At 45.7% G+C, this 21,443-nt stretch overlaps 1 protein-coding gene across 8 annotated transcripts in view; it reads right to left on the reverse strand.

Annotated features, from left to right (window-relative positions):
• Positions 1-12,423: 12,423 nt before the first annotated feature.
• FOXN3 (forkhead box N3) overlaps positions 12,424-21,443 on the reverse strand; it is a 400,895-nt gene continuing 391,875 nt past the window's right edge. For 5 of the 8 annotated variants that reach the window (XM_027120287.1, XM_027120289.1, XM_027120288.1 and 2 more), the window contains 2 exons: positions 20,285-20,458; positions 12,424-19,204 (listed from right to left, as the gene is read on the reverse strand). In XM_027120287.1, the coding sequence (XP_026976088.1) occupies positions 18,655-19,204; positions 20,285-20,458 (724 nt within the window). In that variant the 3' untranslated portion in view covers positions 12,424-18,654. The remainder of the gene's footprint in view (positions 19,205-20,284; positions 20,459-21,443) is intronic. The other 3 variants (XM_027120292.1, XM_027120293.1, XM_027120291.1) reach the window with 1 other exon arrangement.

Here is a 21,443-nt window from a genome sequence, read left to right on the forward strand (position 1 = left end):
TGACACATGCTATATTAATCCTCTTTGTCATTCATCATCTCACGTAATCCTTTTAACAGCCCTACATGGTGGTACTGTTATCATCCCATTCTACAGATGCAGAAACAGAGCCTCAGAGAGGGTGAGTGATTTGCCCAAAGTCACGCAGCCGGTAAACAGCAGAGCTGGAATGGGAAACCTAGTTGGCTTGACACCAGGCACTTTACCTCATTTGCTCAGGGTCAGCAAAGAGGCCAGCCAGGGGCCAGGTTGCCCCAGCCCTTCCTTTAGAGCCTGGGCACAAGGGTTGACTTTCTTTTCAGATTAGTGGAGCTGCCATGTTGACTAAAAAAAGACCAGTAAGAACATTAATTGTACAGCAGAGTGTTCTGTGTGACTGAGAACAGAGCAGTAACAAGATGTCCTGACTCTCATCAGCTGGAGGAAGCTGCAACTTCAAGGCCTGTGACCAGGTTCCCACAATGCAATTGTTCTCAATGACACTTACTTAGCAAAGAGCCAGAGAGACAATTGATTGTCATTAAAAGCCGGACAAGAGCGTTGATTGTCCCCCAGTGATGATTCGAGGATTCTGACTTAGCGATGCCAAGAGCATCGGTGCAGAGATATTTGTGATGTGATTTCCCCCATGGAAACGGGCTCCGATGTGGCCAGTCAGTGTAAAAGAAGCAGGAAACTGAGGCCAGGACAAAGGATGGGTGTCCACGTCTCCCTCCTCCATCCCATCCCCCACAGGCAGCAGGAGAAGACTGGCACGTCTGGTCTGGGAGGTGGGTGATCCTATGGGGACTGGGAGAGGGGCCGTCCCTTTCCCACTGGTCCTGTTTGCCTGGATGCTCTAGGAGCCCTTCGAGATGTGACATTTCTGGGTCTGGGGCTCCATGGGAAGAGAATGGTCCCCTCATCCTGTTGGCCACAGGGGCAGCACCATCTGAAGATGGAGGACCTGGCCATGGATGTGGTCAGGACAAGCCAAGCCAAAGCACCCTCTATTTACTCCCTGAAACCCCAGGCAGGGTGGTCTCACGCCCAGGAGCTCTCCTAGGCGGGAGGCGATACTGTGTTCTCAAGGGCTCCTGAATGCATTTCCAGCTCTCCTTCGTTCTGCTTCTTGCTGCAGTTGGAAGAACACATGCAAGGCTCTCCCACAGAGCATCTGGGCTAAGATCCCAGTGACATGTGCTCCTCCACCCATCCATCCATCCACCCACCCATCCACCCATCCATCCACCCACCCATCCACCCATCCATCCATCCATCCATCCACCCATCCATCCACCCATCCATCCACCCATCCATCCATCCACCCACCCATCCACCCATCCATCCATCCATCCATCCAAGAAGCACTGACCAAGTGACCACTGCATGCCAGATGATTTGGTAGACCCTGGGGATAAAGAAATGTGCAGGGTGAAAGGCTTGTCCTTTAGGAGAACATGGCACAGACAGACCTGGAAATCAATAGCTACAAGGAAACATGGCAAGCGCTAGAATACAGGAATTTTCACCGCAAACACCTTGGTTGCAGAGACTATGGAAGTTGAATGCTTAGAGGACAGGGGAAGGGAGTTTTGCAGGATGAGAGGCCATCCCAGAAAGGCAGCGAAGACAGTCTGTGCAAAGGGACAGGGGACACCAGGAGACATTCTAGAAATTGCAACTTACTGAGCAGCAGCTGGAGCTCAGAGTGGGCATGGGAGGGGTCGGGAGATCAGGCTGGGGGCCGATAGGGACCAGGTGTGCAGGGCTCACATGCCACACTCGGAATCCGGACCTTAGTCAGAGCTCAGGGTACATGGGGGGATTTTAGGCAGGTGAAGTGTCAGATGTGTGATCAGGACGGTCAGCCTGCCTGCTGTAGTGCAGGGGACAGACAAGAGGGGCAGGACCAGAGTGCGGCCAGGGGCCTGCTGCCCCCAGTTTCATTGCTTGACCTTCTTCTGCTTGGCTCTGCTCAGCTCGGCTAGGCATTGCCGCAGGGCTGACCCTGGAGGCTGTGTTTCCTGCTCTCATGCCACTTGGCTTCCCTCAGGGTTTGTCCAGTGGGAAGCAGTGACAGGTGGGTAGAGGAAAGGGCTTTTCTTTCCAAACTTCTCTACCCGGGTGGTCTGTCCGTGGCTTTGACTCCACGGCCGCTTCCAGCTAGACAGGCCTGTGCAGCTGTGCTTTCTAGTAACCCTGCCTCCCGCAGGGGTGGTGACGGCTCTCTGCTCTTGCTGGGCCGCCCCACTGCCCCCTCAGAGGGCCCAGCAGCCCCCTCAGCTCCTCCATCACCAGCACAGCCAGCTCCCCCCGGGGTCTCTCCCTGCTTGGGCTTGACTGACACAGTGAGGAAGGGGGCTGGTGGGCGCCAATTATACAAATTCTCTCACCACAAAAGTCCAAAGGAGTGATGACAAAGGTCTGAACAGAGGTTACGACTGTAGTTGGAATGGAACTTAGAGACACCTGATAGGGCTTGTTGACACAATGCGGGAAGCGAGGGCTAAAAGAAATTGTGGACCGCTTCAGGATAATACAGGGGTCAGCAAACTTTCTGTAAAAGGCCGGATAGTAAATATTTTAGACATTGTAAGTCATTGGTCTCTGTCTCAAACACACAATTTTTGCTGTTATTGTGCAAAAGTAGCCAAAGACAATGTATAAAAGAATGGGTAAGGCTGTGTCTCCCAAAAACTTCATTTATAAAAACAGAGGGAGGCTGCAATTGGCCCATGGAATGTAGTTTGCTGACTCCTAAGCTCGGGTCTTAGGTGGCTGATGGAAGGACTGTAGTGTTGGGAACACAATAGGGCATCCGGGAAGAAACACTGATGTGGGACAGGAGACAGGAGGAGAGTTGGGAGATGTATAATGGTGTGTCCTGCATCCATTAGGAATTGTATTTCACTGCAAGTAACGGATCTGAAATAATCATGTTTTAAAGAAGACTGGGTTTTATTTTCTCTCATGGAAAAGAAGCCTGGAGGTTGGGAGTACAGGGCTGCTATGACAATTCCATGGTGCCAGTGTTGTCCCAGGCTCCTTATAACTTTCTTCTCCACCATACTTAGCACCTGGTTTTCATTTTCAAGGTCATCTCAGAGTTGCCTCATGGTCACCAAATGACCTCTGCTCTCCGGCTATCACATTATTTATTTTTTTTAAGATTTATTATTTATTTATTTATGGCTGCATCAGGTCTTAGTTGTGGTACACGGGATATTCATTGTGGTACGTGGGCTTCTCTCTAGTTGTGGCGTGCAGGTTTTCTCTCTCTAGTTGTGGCGCACAGGCTCCAGGCACGTGGGCTCCGTAGTTTGTGGCACACGAGCTCTAGCTGAGGTGTGCAAGCTCAGTAGATGTGGCTCGCGGGTTTATTTGCCCTGTGGTATGTGGGATCTTAGTTCCCTCACCAGAAATTGAACCCACATCCCCTGCATTGTAAGGCGGATTCTTTACCACTGGACCACCAGGGAAGTTCCCAGCTATCACATTAGAATTCCAGCTTTCACAGTGGCGTCTCATGTTGTAGGAAGGAGGGTGGGTAGGAGGTTCAGTAATGGTAAGAGATGTGTTAGTCCTCTTTTAAAGAGTTTTCTAGAAGCCCCACCCAATACTTCCCCTTACATCCCACTGGCATCAATCTGCACAGGAAGCTGGGGAACGTATAACAGCTTTTCAGATGGGCACACAGCCACTCCCATTGAAATCACGGTTCTGCTGGTGAGTGGTGAAGGGTGAATGGACATTGTATGGGTAACTAGAGGTCTCTGTCAACAGTGCTGGTTTGGCTGTGTTGAGTTGGACGTCCCTGTGGTCTGGCCATACAGGTCTGGATCTTGGGCAAGGAGGTTGGGTCTAAGAGGTGATGTGGAATCACTCTCAAATGGTTGGAGCCAAATGTGAAGATGGAGGCTCCCTGGGAAGGGGCTTACTCTTCCCTCTGTGGACCCCAGTGTCCCACCTGGAGAGATTTGGTGCAATGACACACAGGCAGCTTCCCATTTGGGAATTCTATCTTACTATACTGCAGCATTGCAATGCCTTGCAAGCTTCCTATGGGCGTGCATCTTGTCTTATTCTGTATGCCCAGGGCCTAGCATGCATCTGACCCTAGAGTCCATGCTTAGTATGTGTTCGCTGAATGAATAAATGATCCTTTTTAAGCTCACGCAGACCCTTGGGGATGGGAGGTCTTAGGGGACCCAGGGGAGAGAATTTTCAGATGTAGATGGTAATCTAATTTGCAGATCTAGGGTCAGGAACATACCTTATCCCAATTTCTGGTCTGGAAATGACACAACACCTGCTTTGGATCCCTGACTACACTGACTACAGAACCACTTTCCCACAGACTCATTCTACCTTTGCTTCACAGCTTGGCTGAGGATGAATATTAGGCAACTTTCTTGTGGAAAAGAGACAGAGATGCAGCACTGGCTCAGGATCAAAGGAAAATTTGGGTGGACTGACATATCACTGCCAACTATCAGCTTAGTCAAATGAGGACATTAAAAACTAACATCTCCATCTATGATCACCATAATTTTATAGAAGACAGGACATTCTAACACCAAGAGAGCAGAAGAGATGTAATCTTAGACTAAAGGATAGTCTTTTGAATGGAATAATTTGACCTTTTTGAAAAATTCCCTCCATCATTCAACTATTCTTGTCTTGCCAACCGCCAAGAACTTTGTCAGGAGCTGCTGCTGATTCACCAACCAGCCATCAGAGCTGATGAACAAGGCCACCCTCGACAAGTTAAGTGACGTTCGCAAAGCTGGTAGAGATGGAATCCAAACTTCGTTTCCTGCCTCACTGAGTAAGACACTCTCACAAAATAAACTGGCTGAACGTCAGTGAGCTCTCAGCTTACTGATCATCATACGGCAAAATATCGTGACAGAGTTTAGCTTTCGATTTTAAATAGATCCTTGTAGACCAGCAAATAAGAGCTTCCAGCTATTCCGGTGGTCTCAAGTGGGGAGAAGTTATCCTCATTCCGGGTCCAAATTTCCCTTGAATGGAGTGTGCCAGGTGAATCTACCGACCTATAAGTTCTTTTGAGAGCAGCGGGACACTGGAACCATCAAGTAGATAAAATGGGATGAGGCTGAGTTAAATAAAAATGTTTAAAGTATCCAAGTGGCAGCGACTGTCTTGGGGGTTCAGTGTAGAACAAGATCTGATGCCTACCTTCATCCAAGGAGCTCCCCTCTAGGGAAGGGAGCTGACAGGTAGATGAAGAATCTTACTTTCGTGTGATGGAAGCCACCATACAGGCAGGACTTTGGTGCTATGGGGACATGGGGAGAGAATAATTTGACTTAGGTCTTAAAGGATTGACAGGGATTTTTCTGGAGGAAAGAGGTAGGGAGGGGGGAGAGCATACATTCCAGGGAGAGAGAAAGAACATGAGGAAGCCCAAGCCAGGAAAAACCTGAGGAATTTGGAGGCTGGGGTCACCGAGGGTGGCCACAGTCCACGTGGGTGGAGGGGCTCAAGATTAAGTTGGAAATTTGGGCTGGGGCTCCTTTCTAAGGGCCACCTTGTGGGATTTGGCCGTTCTCCTGCAGGCAATGAAGCCAGGTGTGAAGATCTGAAGCAGACGATACAATCAGAAGTGACTGGGAGGGACTTCCTGGGCGGTCCAGTGGTTAGCACTCGGCGCTTCCACTGCAGGGGGCACGGATTCGATCCCTGGTGGGATAACTAAGATCCCACATGTCGTGAGGTACAACAACAACAACAAAAAAAAAGTGACTGGGAAAGATGATTCTCGTGGCTCTGTGGGGAACGTGTGGTCAGGGGAGGCTCATGGTTATGGCTGACGTCCAGACGAGAAGCAACGGAGATTGACCAGGAAGGTGGTCATGAAGGTGGAGGACCAGAAAAAAGCAAAGGTGAGTTTGAGGTGCAATTGACCAAATATGGTGCTGGATTCCCTGGAGGAGCTGCCAGAGCAGAAGGGATTCAGGATGACTCGGGGGCTCTTAGAGAGGTTGGTTTGGGATGGGTGGGTTGCGTTCTTGATAGCACCTTGTAAACACTAAGGACCAATTTCATGTGCAGCGTGTTTATGTTATTATTAGGTTATGAGTTCTTAGATATATGAAACGAGTTCCATCCTCAAAGTGTAAGAATGTTAACTTAAGCGTGAGTATAACCTCCTTCTGAATTTTCTTAATTGGCACTTGCACTTTTCACTCCGAAGGGGCAAGTTATTGCCAATAAAGATGAGAAAATACCGAGTAGTTTCCCTGCCAATGGGTCAGGATGGGTTAGATGACATTTTCAGTCTGAAAGAAATGGTCTAGTAGAAAGGATTAAGCATCAAAAAGTCATGGCTTTTGTATTGTGTGACTAGAGCCCCTGATAATCAGTGTGCATGGCATGCCCCCTCTGAGCTCCGAGCGGAGTTTGCTGCCATGGTCCACCTGTGGGCAGGAGGCTGAACACAATGAACCTTCTCAGGTCTATGGGTCCATGTTCAGTGAGGAAGAGTTTCAGGGAAAGGACTAGACTGATAATCAACTGAATGCTTCATGCATCTTTCTGCACATCCTTGATCGCCCATAATGGTGGCAGAATTACTAAAATAAAGCAAGAGGATGCTGTGCCGCTTGGATTCTCCAATCTTCGCTCTTACAGCAATTTTGAGAAGGGAGTGATGATGGCTAGGTGGTGGGGAGAGAAAGCAGGGAGGGGGGCAGGGTGAGGTTGACTGCTTGCTTATAAATCGAGAACTTGAAGCATTGTGTGGAAGAGAAGGACACACCCAATTATTTTACCATAGAGCTGGTAACCAGTAGCAAGGATCAATTCAGTAAGAAATCATTCTCCCACGGGAGGGATGGCCATGTCTGCAAATGGCAAACAGGCTCTTATCTAATTCCTCACCAGCCAACAGAGGTGAGACGAGGAGACATGAGAGGAAGAGGAAGACAAAAGCTGTATTGATCTTCGCAACAAGTATTTTTACGTCTTGAAAAGGCCACCCACTACTGAGAAGTTTGGGGAACGATATACCAGCCACCAGTGAGATACCCATTACTTGATACAGCTGCATTTTTGGAGGTGATCATATTTGAAGGTAGGAACCAGATTTTTCGTCTTCATCCCCAGAGCCATCAGGATTGGCAAAAAGTTGCTGAAAAACACGGGTGGGTTGACTATGACTGTGAAGGAGAGAATCTATTTTAAAATTTCCTTAACCTATTTCTTCTTTAATTTCTTCTGTATCCTTTCATGTTTCGGGCAGCCTTCTCAGACTACTGAAGTTCTGCGTGCTTAACTATATATGCCATGCCGGATAGTGTCAAGTACTTAAAAAGAAATAGGTGCCAGAAGTAACCAAACTCAAGTTCTGAGTTTTGTTTTAAGAAGGAAGACCATTATTTTAGATGCATTTGACTATGTTTAGAGACTCACTACCGGCTAGATATGGCAGTGCTCTAAACGGGCTTGCACAAGGAGTGAAGAAATACCACCAGCATTATGCTGAAACTTCTTGATTGTAAACAGGAGAAGACTGTCTGCAAACTTCAGATCTATAGTCTCAATGCTGTCCTTGGGCAAAATTCTGGGACGGATTATTACAAGAATGGTTTGTAAGCTCTTGGCAAGGAAGCTAACTTGAGCTCACTAAGATATAGTAAGTGAACGGACGGATGAAGATGTGGATGAATAAATTGGGGCCGCTTTTCATATGAGGGGTATGTTCCTTAAAATCTCATATTATTTAATACATGCATAAATCAAGACTAATTCCCCCCGTAGGAATAAAGTAGGATTTACATTATTTCAAGGTTTGTACATTAGGTGAAACTTTATTCTTCTCCGTTGCCTTATTTCAAATTTGCATAATTCACATTAGCATAGAGTAGGACTTTATTTCTTTTTTTATAAAGGAAGACTATGGACTTATACTTGGAGATCAAGGGTGTACTTGACAAACTTTTGACTGGATGGAGACATGTAGGCTTCATATATCTTCATAAAGCCAGGTATACGTATAACTAGTTGAATGATTGCCCTCTAAGGGGGATGACAAGGGGGTCTCCAGAACCATGCTACATGGCTCCAGCTTTGTCCTAATCAGCAAACAAAAGACATTTTCAAATTTGTGATCCAATGATGCCTGGAGGGAAAGCAAGTTTTTCCGATGGCCCCTCATACCCCCACCCCACTGCTAATCTCAACTGGCCTTGAACAATGGACCAAATCTAAGGAGGTGACATTTAATAGAGATAAATATAAAGTCCAGCACTTTGATCCAAAATGAACAACTGGAGAAGCACACCAACAGCTGGGACTTAGTTGTTTTAATTAATAGCAAGTTCAACGTGAATCCGCGGTGTGATACTTCTGAAAAAAAAAAGAGTTTAGCCTTTGGTTACATTAATAGAGGATCTAGAATGAAGAAAGTGATAGTTTCTCATCATCAAACTGTACTCAGTTCTGACTACAAACTGGAACATGTCCAGAAGAGAGAAAGAATAGACAGAACTTGGAATATTTATTCTGGAAAAGACTTTGGGAAGAAATTATTCAAACATATAAATGGTTGCCATGTAGAAGATGAGTTAGGTTTGCATCTTTGTGGCTTTCCAGGCTAGTCCATGGAACTTCAGCCAAACGTTTTAGGGGGTGGAATTTGTCTCAATATAAGGACAATTAGAGTGTCTGAAGAAAAGAGGGCCATCTGGGGACAGCTGACGTGTTTGGTCATCATGGCGCCATTTAATGGCTAATCAGGAGCACTGCTAGAAAAGAGACTATGAATCTCATTTCTTTCTCCTCTACTCTTGAAGAGTCAGTTACAGATGATTCAGAAAGAAGAAAATAAATGGCCAGTAAATGATGGGAAATCATGTAACTTTGCTAGTAATTAAATGAAAACTCACACAGTAATAAATTGTCAATTAAACCTCAATTTTAAAAAAACAGCAATTTAAAAAAACAGCAATTGTCTGGTAGCAAAAATTAAGGAGAAAAATAAATTCCAATGTTGGTAAGGGTGCAATGAAATTGGGGTTTTCATTCATTGCTGTTGGCACTGATGCCTTTTGGAAAGCTGGTATATAAAGTGCTGTAACATTGGTAATACTTTTGTTCCAATAGTCCAACAGGCTATCTACAAAAGACAAGTTGAAAATATGCAAATAGCCACTTGCCTGAAGATCTTCATTGTGGTATTACTTAAAATAGAAAGAAACTGTAAGCAATTTAAACAATGAAAAGGAAGGTAACAGTTGAAGGTGACAGGCCATCTACTCGATAGAGTGTTATATATCATTTACAAAGATAGTCATTTTCACTACAGCTGTAGGCAAAATGCATAGGACATGATATTAAGTGTGTATGTGTGGGGAATTGTCAGCTATGAAATTCTAGAGATGTGATGATTATAATTACATACCAAATAGATGGATATAGCAAAAGATAAGAAGGAAAATTTCCTCTTGAGTCCAGGTCTGCCACTAGACAGCTGTGTCATCTTGGGTAAACCCCTTAACTTTTTTGTGCTTCAGCTGCCAGGTCTATAAAACAGGGTGTTTGGACTCAACGGTCCCCAATGTCCCTTCCAGTTTTATGATGTGACTAGAATGGACCCATTTAATGAAGAAACTGCATCCCAGTGGGATTAAGACATCAGTCACTGTCTTGTTTTCAGACTTCCCTCATCATACAGTGCTTCATCCATATTACATTTTTAGAAATCAGTTTTGAGATGAGTAACAGATGAGAAAAAATAGAATTCCTTGATTCTTCTCAAATAAATTGCTGCATTTTGAAGGAGATTTAGCCATATGTTCTGTAAGTACTTTACTATGGAGTAACATAAAACATTAGGAAACTCTATCCCAAAATGCCCCAGAATGACTGCAACTCAAGATACCGTTGTTTGAGTATTATTTAAAGCACCGTTCTGGGTTTATTCACACGAAACAACGGGAAGAGGTGGACGTCCAATAAGCTGGTTTATTCACTTATACTTGAGTCTTTTAAAAAAAGGTCCTTTAGGTGGTCACAAAGCACCTAGCTGATCTCCCTGTGCTATGCGGCTGCTTCACTTTGTTATAAAGCAGAAACTAACACACCATTGTAAAGCAATTATACTCCAATAAAAATGTTAAAAAAAAAAAAGCGGTCCTTACCAAGTTCCTGAACCCCTGGTTTTGTATCCCAATCGACGTTATAATGGTCAGAACACATTTATGTTTGTGTACTTACAAGACCATTTGATTCCTAGGGGATCTGAGAAGCAGGGTGACAGACATGAGCTTTCAGGTGATAAACAAAAGCCTCCTAGTCATGCCAGACTCCCTCTGAAATTGCCCTCATCTGTTCAGAACTTTCTAGAAGGATGGTGACTTCTTAGTTCAGAACACTTCCTTTCATCAGGCAGAGCAGTCAAGAGGCGAAGAGAAACTGGTCAGGGGCAGCAGCACCGCTCACCTTCACTCATCCCACCGGTGCAGCAGCAACACGCCAAATGGCCTTTGTGGTCCCTGAGGTACTGGGGCGCGGGTGGTGGGTGGGTAGTTTCACTGCTCTGAGGATTCATACAACTTTGCAGACAGTGCTGTCTGATCTTTTCAGAAAATATTCCATTTTCAATTGTCCAGGAAGAATTTTTAAGTAGCAGAGAGAGCCTACATCTAGATTACCTAAACATTAGAGGAGAGCTTGCGTTTTACTTAAATATGCAAATGAGGCATCTATCCAGCACATAATTACATCCTCAAGGCAGAGTCCAGAATCTTGTAGTTTTGCTCAAAGGAAACACAAAACATTAGACATACAGTTCCGCAGCGAAATGCACGGCACAGATCGCAAATGCGGAATACAAGTCACTGATGAGTGTGTTTTATTAGTACTTTTGATTTCCTCTTTCTTTGCATTTATACCAGGCTGCTTTTAATAAAATGAAGACACTGGTCATTCCTTTGTTTACTTCTTTTGGAGGAACTGGAGAGTGAGTTGAAGAGGGAGGCTGTGGCCCCATTTTGATGAGCGCAGAGGACACAGACGGAGAGGCACGTGAATACAAGGGAAGGAAGTAAAACTGCTTGAACACACGTAGAAGCAGCTCAGAGACGTGCGAGTGCTGTCCTTTCAAATCAGTCACCTGACAATACTCTGAACTTATATTTGAATCTTTTAAAAAACGGTCTTCACTGCAGGTTACGAACAACTGCCAGATTTTTTCCCCTCTCTTCTGTGGAATGGTCAATGTCCCCCGGAGGTCAGATCAGAATTTTGGAGGTGTTATCATCTTGACAGAGTTCCCTCAGATATTCTGATAATCTAACTGGCTGTCTTGTCTTCAGACACCTTGAGAATCACTTACGAAATGTTTGATATGGGCTTTTTATGGTGGGTGGCCACACTTTATGTTTGGTATTGTCATACCCAACTTGGTCAACTACCCGATTCATCAGATTTGACCCAAATGACTTTCTGCTATTCCTCCCAATCAATTCCCCTGAAATACTGAAGATCTGTCAACCAGGAGGGAGCACCACAGCTTTGAAGGTGATTCCAACAGTGCAAATGGACATGGCTGCAACCCTGGCAAACATACTGGATCCTGGAGCGACCACTCTGAGAAGCCTTGCTGGGAATCCATTCCAGCAGGCCCACTAGAAGTGATTTTGCAGTAACACCTTGACCGCAGGAGGTACAGCCTGGGCACCTAGAAGACACCCGTGAGTATGAGGGTCCAGCAGAAGGGTATCGGTGGAGACCAGATCTACGAGGGCTGCTGCTGCCACTGTGAGATCTACAGATGGACATAGTACACTAGAACAACCATCACAAAAGGAACCAGAACTCCGAAAGAACATCCTTTCTACTCCTCCAGCATGGTGACTGGTGCCCTGGGACCTATTACTTGTCCCAACCACTCCTCTCCCAACCAGCTCCTTCGTGCCTCTTAGGGCGTGTGTGTGGCCCTTGAGTGGTGATGGATTAAATCCTGGAAGGTCAGAGTCTCAGGGTTAGGAAAGTTATCCTAAGAAGCCCTCGGGACCTGGGATAGGCTGGCAGGCTCCAGCCCCATTGTATAATTTTAATATCGTTTGACAATTTCCAAATGAAAGGCACACTCTTTCTTAACCACAAGCTCTAAGGTTCGTGGCAGGAGGCCTGCTGTCCAACAATTCTTCAGGTCAGAGTTGGAATTCTCCGGGGTTCCACAGGTGAGCCCACCCTTAGGCTGTGAATCTGTGTATTTGCAAAAGATGTGTGATTTTCTACTGAAAAACAAGCATGCGTGAGGATAGGCACAGATAAGTACAGTGGAGACTCTAACACCAGACCGTGAAAAACAGAACACATACCCTAGTGCAGGTAAGAAATAGAAATGATTTTACTGCTCAGCATTTGCACGTGGAGACGCAGTGCACACAATACTACGTGGCATTTTTCTTCAATTGATGCAACTCAGTAATTTTTATTGCAACTGGAAGACAATACATCACAGAAACTTTATGGTAGGTCTGGGGAAAAGTGTTATTTACAATAAATGATGAAATAGTTTGTCTTTGGCAATATGATTACATACGAAGAATGCGAAATGCAAGTATGAATGCCTCCAAAGCAACACCATCAGGTCCCTAAACTTCGGCGGACTGTGCCTGCTTCCACACCGCTCCTCTAGGTAACACAAACGCAACTGAACGTCACTGTCTCCTCTATGGTTCTCCCTTTCTAGTCATGATATTGGCAGTTTCATACAGAAAAAAATACCGAAAAAAATTGGCTTTTGAAACCTTATTACTCTAGTAAATGAATTTGGCCATCGAGGTCTATTGGCCAGAGGTCACATGACCCTAAGTATTGAGAGTAAACCTCTTGTCTTCTGATTGCTTTATCACTGTTATTTATTTATTTTTCTGTAAAACAAAAGCAGAACTCAGAAATGTTACAGAATCAGAGTATAAAAAAAATGTACAAGTGTATAATGCTTCCCAGACATACACGGATACTTGTTTCTTCCACATTGTTACCATGGCAGTATAAGTAGTGAGTGTGAATGACAGCAGGAAACTGGTTACTGAATCAGCTGTGAGCGTCAATGTCTCAACATACATACTCAAGAAATGCTGAGTGTTTAAATAACTGAAATTGTGCTAAGGGTTTCATCTAAAAAAAGGGAGGGGTTGGGAACTCAGGCCACAGTCATGAAAGGATGAAAGACAATTTCTAGGTTTGACAGATTCACCATATCGAAGTCTTTGAGAATCCAATATGGAATATTAACTCTTTGCAAAAAGTAGGGAAGGCTATTCTCAACTTTTGCAAATGAAATACAGTGGACAACACTGTTGCATCTATTCCAAATAAATAGTCTTGATTTCAACACTAACAAAACGAACAGGAAGGGTACTTGTGAGCATGATCACAGTAAGTCAGAAGTGATCTTTCACCCAAGTCTGATTTCAGAAGTAGGACAGACAGCAAAATGCAGCACCATAGACACATTGGTTTCGGCTGTTAAAAGATGGATCGTTTTAAAAATCGGATTTTCCTTCCTTAATTTTTGGTCAGTGAAGCTAGCACTTGTTTGCTGAATTGTGGAAGAATTGCAAGGTCACACGCTATATTCATGATAAAGCAACGGAGCTGATGAGTCTGTGCTTACTTCAAGAATAACCAGTAGGGGAGAGAGAGATAGAGCAGGAGCTGACCACCATCGCCGGCTCTCTCTCAAAGGAAGAGGGGTTGACAGATGAGTTCACAAAGGCAGGCGGGACTATACAGAACACTGAATGCCATGTGTAAATCCTCATGGGATTCCAGAAGGGGGAACACCACACAACGTATATACTTTGATTTACACATTCCGTTACAAAGAAAAGAAAAAAAAAGACACCATTACAACTTTGTAACTGTGTTAACTGCAATATAAACCAAAGTCCCGGAGTTTTGGCAGGTAACTAAAAAGAGGGTTATCACTTAGGTTATATAGCAAAAGTGTTGATGTATATTATATATAGTAGTATAAATAATAAAAAAGTATTATTTAAATTAGATCACAGTGCTGCATTATGTGCATAACAGTGTTTGATATAGTATTCGAGCTGGGACCTACGACACAAAGGATTTAACTGTCAACACTGGTTAAGTCACAATCAAGAGGGGACACGGAGTTCAAATGTGTTCTTTTGGTGGCAAAAAAAAAAAAATGAACTACAAAACTCCTGAAGATGAAAGAAAAGTACTCCTCTACAGAAACATAAAAAAGAAAAAGGCAACATCTGGGCAGCTGTGATCCACCAGAAAGAAACGAGTCCCAACCTGAATCAAGTTTAAAAGGGAAAGAGAAGTCACATTGAGTTGAATCCAATCCCATATGGAAAACCCTCCCATGTAGGTCACTTGTACATAACTCTGATTCCTTCTCCGAGAGCCCTTTGATGACAGAGGCCAAGGGCCCACACACGTGGAGTGGCGGTCACTGAAAGGAGGAACTGGTAGCGCTTGGTGCCGAGCAGTCCTGCCGCGTCCCAGGACTGAGTTGGGCGCAAAAGCCATCCGGACGGTTTTCACTCTACAGAGCCCACAGCCTGAAGCCGTCCCGGGTGAGACCAACATTCAGTGCGATGGCCTTCTCCAGTGGCCCCGTGGTATTCACAGCTATGCCTAGCAAGGGCTAGACATGCTGAAAATCAGCTCTTAGGAAAAGCCTCCCACACATCCCTTCTAAAAACTCAGCCCCAAGGCTAAAACCTGCTACAGTTGTCTTGGCCAGGGTTTTCTCACACCACCATCTCGATGTGGGTTGGGTTCATTTTAGTTTCAGATAGACAGTTTTACCAAAGAACTCTTGAACGTATATATACTGCTTAGAGAGGGGAAAGGGAAGTAGGAGCTTAGGGTATATCATAAGGCTGGGAAAAATCTATGATGCAAACTTTTTCCACATAATACTAGGTAAAGATAAAAGACAACTGTAGAAGCATAAAAATAACTGTCTACGTGTATATCATTTAAGAAAAAAGAGCTTACAATCTCCTTCTCTTAAATGTGTCCGAGGACCAACAGCAAGTAACTGTAGATGTCATGGTGCCGACGGATGTGTTCACGTTTGTTTTCCAAAAGCATCTTCAAATATTGCTATAGTTCCCCATTTTCCCCTCCCCCCTGCCCCACGTGAGTATGTGAGATACTGGAATGACACATGAAACGCCACTTCTCCCAGCAGGAGAAATGAAAGCAAAAACACCACACCCCTTGAACGGTGCTCAGGCAATTTTTGTCAGACTAATGAGTACATAGGCTAGTTTGGAAGCTAAAAGAACACCTGACGTTTGGGAAGAAATTCCAAGACTAAAGTGATTACACTTGAGCAAAATATTCTTTCACAAATAGGCTTGTGCTTAAATTCTCTACTGCTCTTGGAGGAGGGGGTGAGAGAGGGTGCCTCCTGCCCCTTGGCTTGGCAAGGACATGGACAACCTCATTCTGCAATGAATTCACTACAAACGGCCACATACACATCGATACTTTTTTTTTTTTTCTCAACAATCAAAATACAAAGTTAAACACAATTGAGCCATTGTTTTGGTTATGCATAATGTGTATGCCTCCAAAAACAGAAGAAAAATAGAAGAAAGTACCCTCACTAAAGTTTCCCCCAGGTCTCCCAGCGGCTCCTACGGAGGGACTGAGGGAGACTCGGGAAAAATAACACTTAGAAAGCTGCCCGATGAGGTATTTATGCAAAAAGAGTGGTTCTGGAGTTAAGAACACACTTTTATAAGATACTTATCTATTTCTCAAAGAGATCAGAAAAGTAAATCACACACATTGCATTTTATTATTTTCTAAAAGAGGCCTTTGCTCCTTTAGAAAAAGGAAATGAGGGGAGACAGCCCACGGTGGGGTTTGAATTGGAAGAAATCCCCTGCCAGAAACAGTCCTGGATGTTTACCTCTGTCTTTCAGAAGGGAAGTCTGAATTTGACCTTGGGGGTGGGGTGAGGGTGGGGGACTGAGGTGGGCTCAGTCAGGTGACAACACAGAAAGTGTCGCCCAGGTTCCACAGCTGTGGATGGCTTTTGGGGTGTCAGATGTTTGGGGAGACAGAGGGAACAGAGCACTTCAAAAAGACATCCTTATTCCCATCTACACCCTGAACAAGTCTGCTGGAAGTTTTCAGGTTCAGGTAATGAATCTGACCTGTGTAGGGGCGTAGATCTTTTTTTTTTTCCCCTCAGGTTCTCTCAGCAGCAACCCAGAGGATACAATGCACCAGTTAATTTTCACCGTCCTGGCTGATGGAGCTTCTGACAGTGCCTGATGCTGGCAGATGGGCTCCACAATGGCCCACCCTGTCCTATCTTAAAAATCAAGATCACCCCAGTTCCCTCCCTCTCCCTCACCATCATATCTTGAGCCATGGGAGTGGGCATTTTTGTTTACGTTTTAAAATTCCCTTCCATGTGGGTGGAAGATCAAATTCTTTTAGAGGGTTCTCTGGATCTCCCCAGATCATTTCTTTTAGGCAAAGATAACAGGAGTTTCTGGTCTGCGTGGCATCATCTGGTTGTCTAGATTCAGCGCTCACAATCTAGGTGGGCTTCATTCCAGGTTGGCTCGTGTGCCCAGGTGGTAGAGACGGCCAGCCCCTCCTTCCCACCATGAGATGGCGTCACGGGAAAACATCTGGGGCTGGTCCTTCCAACACCCGTGTCACTTCCTCCTTCACGTGTACCCTAACTCACACCCTCATCCAATAAGGCCCATTAGTGTGTTTCCCCTTCTCCTGGTGAATTTGCATAATTATTCACTGCCTTTTTCCTCGAAACCAAATCATGGTCATGGTTTTCTCAAGTCAGCGTCCCATAATTCTCTTGATTCTATCATACACACTCACTACTAAGTTTGCCCTCAAATTATTGCGTCATGGTAAACATGTACAGACAAAGAGAAAGGACACACTTTTCAACAGAGAATCAGAGGGGGTCGGGGCTGAAGTGCAGACAAGGCAGTGCAGAGCTCCACCATCCAGGCCCTACCAGAACATGAAGAGATTTTGTATTGCAGAGTAAGCTCCCCAACAGTCAGAATTTGTCCCTGAAGAAGGTTAAACCTTAAACACCTGCTTCAAAAAACAAAAACAAAATAATTGGAAAAAAGGGGGGAAAAAAAACAACGAAAAAAATTAAAGGAAAGGAAAATAAAAGGAAAAAAAGAAGAAAACCAAAAGAACCTCTAAGCCTAAGGGCTTAAAAATTAGAGGCATAGCCTTTTCTCTATTTTCTATATTTATATGAAAATAATTCATGCTTCATGCTAAATACATTGTTTACCTTACAAGAACTTTATTTTTGAATAAAAAAAGTTTGTGTTTTTGTGATTTTTTTTTCTTTTTTTTTTCTTTTTTCAAAGGAATTCCATGCATTGTGGATCAGAAATTTCTGCTGGCTACACTGGCTGAATGTGGAAATCATTGATTTTCGCAAAGATGAACCTTGACTGACATTAATTGCAAACTCCATTTTGAGGGCAGTACAGGAATTTGTTTTCCTTTCTTTTTTGCCATGTTTTACTTTAGTTGTCCATCAATGTGCCTTTCATCTTTTAAAAATACACCACAATACTAATGGCAGGTTCTGTAGCTTTTTGTTTTGTTTTGCTTTCTCTTGGATCAAATGGTTTTGACAGACAGAAAAAGATTTGTACCATGATTTCCTTTGTTAACAGCTACTGTAATTTTTTGGAACTTGATTTTCACTTGGGCAGTTAAGAAGACATAGCTTGTTTTTTGCATCAGTTTTTTTCTTTTTCTCTCGTGTGTGTGTGTGTGTGTGTGTGTGGTGTGTCTGTGTGTGTGCACACGCGTGTGTGCAGGACCAACCTTCAGGCTTATGGCTTGTGGAACCTTCTCTTCATTTAATGTAGAACAGAATTCAGTGATTAGCAACATCACTAAAAACTGACCCAGTTTCTTCTCATGAGTCACTGACACCTGTTGAACATGAATGGTCCAGTGTCCACCCCGGAAGATGCTACTAGGCTTCACGGTTAAGAAGCACAGAGGACTGGTGACCGCCTACCCACCCCTGCATCGCACGCTTGGGGCAATGCCAAGGGTTTTCTGGCACAATTTGATGCCCAGCGCCACGAGCTTGGGTCTGCTCCTTCCTTCTCCTCAGTTGCCTTATGTGCATTCACTCAGCGAACCCAACTGGGTGCACATCCTGACCTTTTAAACCTAAAGGTTGGGCCTGATCGATGGTTACTTTGCACACGTGCCTTCTAAGTGCCAGATGTGTATCCCCGTGGCATTATTGTTGCCATCCCTGTGGATTCAGCCACGGGTTTCTGACAAGCTGGAGGAAGCAATGGTAATTTTGGCTTTTTCGGTTTTGTCTTCAGATAATGAAAAGCTTTTGTAAAACAGCTGAGTGTCAATATGAGTTCTATGGCTTCAATCTCCTTTAAACATAAAATTCTTAAGGGTCCAAAACAAAGGAGGGGGGCAAATTAAAAAAAAAGAAAGAAAGAAAAAAAAAAAACCAAACAAAAAAAAAAAAAAAAAGAAAAAAGAAAAAATAATAATAAATTGCTGATATTGCCACAAATCATTAGAAATCTCCTGACATGCTGAAACCAAATGGCCGTAAGTTCAAAACAAATCAGTGACTTGTTTTTAATTTTTTGTGGTTTCCTTTTGTTCTTTCTGCCCCTTTGCCGTCCGATTGGTGATGTTATTCAAACAGGACCGAATCCCCGCCAAGTGCAGGAGTGACCCCGCCGCCTCTTTCATCTCCTCGTCATCGCTCTCGGGGGGCTTTTCCGTGCGTCTCTTTTTGAGGGGCAGCGTGTCGCTGGGGACCTTCCTTGCCTTGGCGAGGTGCTGGCGCTTCTTGTGCTGGGACGCGTAGCCGCTGTCCCCCAGAGCATCCTTGGCCTCCTTCGGGCTGCGTTTCCTGTCATCCTCCTCCGTCTCGCTGTGGCTCTCGTGGCTCTGGAAGCTGCCCTCGCTGCCCTCGCTGCCCTCCTGGCTCCCCTTGGTGGCAAACTCGTAGTGGTCGTCGGCCGAGGAGGAGGAGACGGAGTCGCTGGCGGGCGAGGTGCTCCTGGCGTTGGAGGACTTGGCACTGCTGTAGTTGTGATCCTCCTTGGGGTCTCCACTGACCACCGGGGAGCCACACGAAGGCTCGCTCTCAGTCCGCATCCGGCAGCTGGTGAGGCCATTCCTGCGGGGCGGGGGCAGCGGTGGGGAGAGGGGCGGGGAACGGGAGACAAGAGAGGACACGGATTAAACCCCTGTGACGAGACACCCAGCAGCCCACTGAGTTGCCACAGCAGACGCTTTGACATCCAATCCGGCGATGCCCCAACAGGTGGGTCCACTTTGAAGACAGGGTCCTAAATCCTGACACCTCCGTCTTCCCTGCTTATCTCCTATCACTGACATTTTCACTCAAGTTGTGCAGCTGAGACATCAAAACAACACTCTTTTGAAGTGACAGCGGTGGAAGCGCCATCTCTTCTATTAAACCATAAAAATCAAGCTGTGCCTGGTTTCACATACCCATCAACACCACGGAGGAGACACCACCGGGCGATGCTGGCTGGGTACTTCAGAGAAAAAAGCCTGCTCTGTTCTAAAGCGGCTCTGGTAGGAGCCTTTTGTTGGAGGACTAAATCTGATGTTCAGGAAAAAGAGATACCTGCCATGTGGTGACAGCTACTCACTCCTGCGTCCCTTCCCTCATTCATTCATTCCACAAATATTCACTGCACACCTAATATAAATGCACGGCCTTAGGGAGGGTGCCGGGGGGAGGCATCCGAGGTGGAATCAAATCCAGACTGTCAAAAAAATGTGCACAGATGAACAGAGAAGCAAGTCATGGTTAGAGCACAGACGAGACAGCAATAAGCTACCATCTACTAAACTCACCACCTGCCAGGCGCCCTGCTGCGTCTGCACAGATGATTGCATTTAACTCTATAAAGTGGTTATATTAGCATCCGTATTTTACGGATGCTGGAAGTGAGGTCTGGAGATGTCTGGTAATTTACTTAAAGCCACACAGCTAATGAGTAGCAGAGCTGGGATGAGAACCAAAGTCTTAAGCTTGAGCTCTTCGTAACATCATCAGACCGACTCTCACTCTTTTCTGATTTCCCTACAACTAGGTCACCTGCTATATATTCCCATCGGGACCCGACAGCACCCATCACACCTCTGATCATGTTATTGTGTCCACATGTCTGAGCAGTGAACGGACCTCCCTTGTGCTTCCTTACTGGCAAAGTGGGTATAGTACCTGCCCCCTGCTTCACGGGGTTGTTGGGCTGAGGATGTGGGCGAACGCCTGCCGGCACCTGGACCAGTGCCTGGCATAGCGGCAAGGACGGTGATGCTTATTTCTGGTTCGGCCATACACTCTGTGGAATGAGCACCAATCCTGTCTGCACGGCAGCTGTGGTTCTGATGGTGCCTGGCACACAGAAGGTGTTCATAAGAGGCAGTGATCAGAGATGAAGACACACAGGTGGGGAGGGTTACTTACAGCTGGAGGGGGCAGAGGGAGGGCACAAGGAGGTTTGTGGAAGACATGGCCTCCCTGGCCTTGGATGGGAGGGCCGGAGGTTTTGGGCAGGGAGGAGAATGTTCCACTGTACCATGTTGGCCCCATTTCCCGTAGACTCATCCACGGGTAATATATTTCTAGATCTTGGGAAGATGGGCACACTTTTCCTTCCTACACAGCCCCAACTGTAAGCACCCTACGTTCCCTCCATAGACAGCACTTCCCACCATAACTATGATCGTGTGGTGATGTCCAGTGTCGGTGGTTCCCGTTAAAGAGTTAGCACCACAAGGCAGGGCCCAGTGGTGCTAGGCCCTGTCCTCAGCGGCTAGCACTGTGCCAGGCACGGAGTGGACCCACAACAGATACACCGAGCAAGTGTCGGAGCAGATGGGATTGTTTGGCAGAGAGTAGGAAGTCTGGGGAGATGGCTGTGGGTCTCCACCAGCACGTCTTCCCAGACACTCCCTGAGGAAGCGGCCCCGGCAGAAAGGCTGTGGGGTGGGCCCTCCAATGAGAGTCAGTCTGGAGCCCCTTCCCTTTCTCTCCTGCCACCCCTGTGGGCCTCGAGGCTCAGGGAGATCCTGTTGCAGGCCAAAGAGAAAGGAAGAGGCGAGGAGAGTCCTTGGTGTAAACGGTGTAGCAGGCATCTCCTTCCTGCTGGTGCTCCGTTAAATTTAAGCTGGTGGAACTTGAGGATACGGGGAGGGGGAAGGGTAAGCTGTGACAAAGCGAGAGAGAGGCATGGACATATATACACTACCAAACGTAAGGTAGATAGCTAGTGGGAAGCAGCCACATAGCACAGGGAGATCAGCTCGGTGCTTTGTGACTGCCTGGAGGGGTGCGATAGGGAGGGTGCGAGGGAGGGAGACCCAAGAGGGAGGAGATA

The sequence above is a fragment of the Aethalodelphis obliquidens genome, unplaced genomic scaffold (assembly GCF_003676395.1).
Source record: "Aethalodelphis obliquidens isolate GAN/ISIS:26980383/991018 unplaced genomic scaffold, ASM367639v1 scaffold21, whole genome shotgun sequence".
NCBI lineage: Eukaryota > Metazoa > Chordata > Mammalia > Artiodactyla > Delphinidae > Aethalodelphis > Aethalodelphis obliquidens.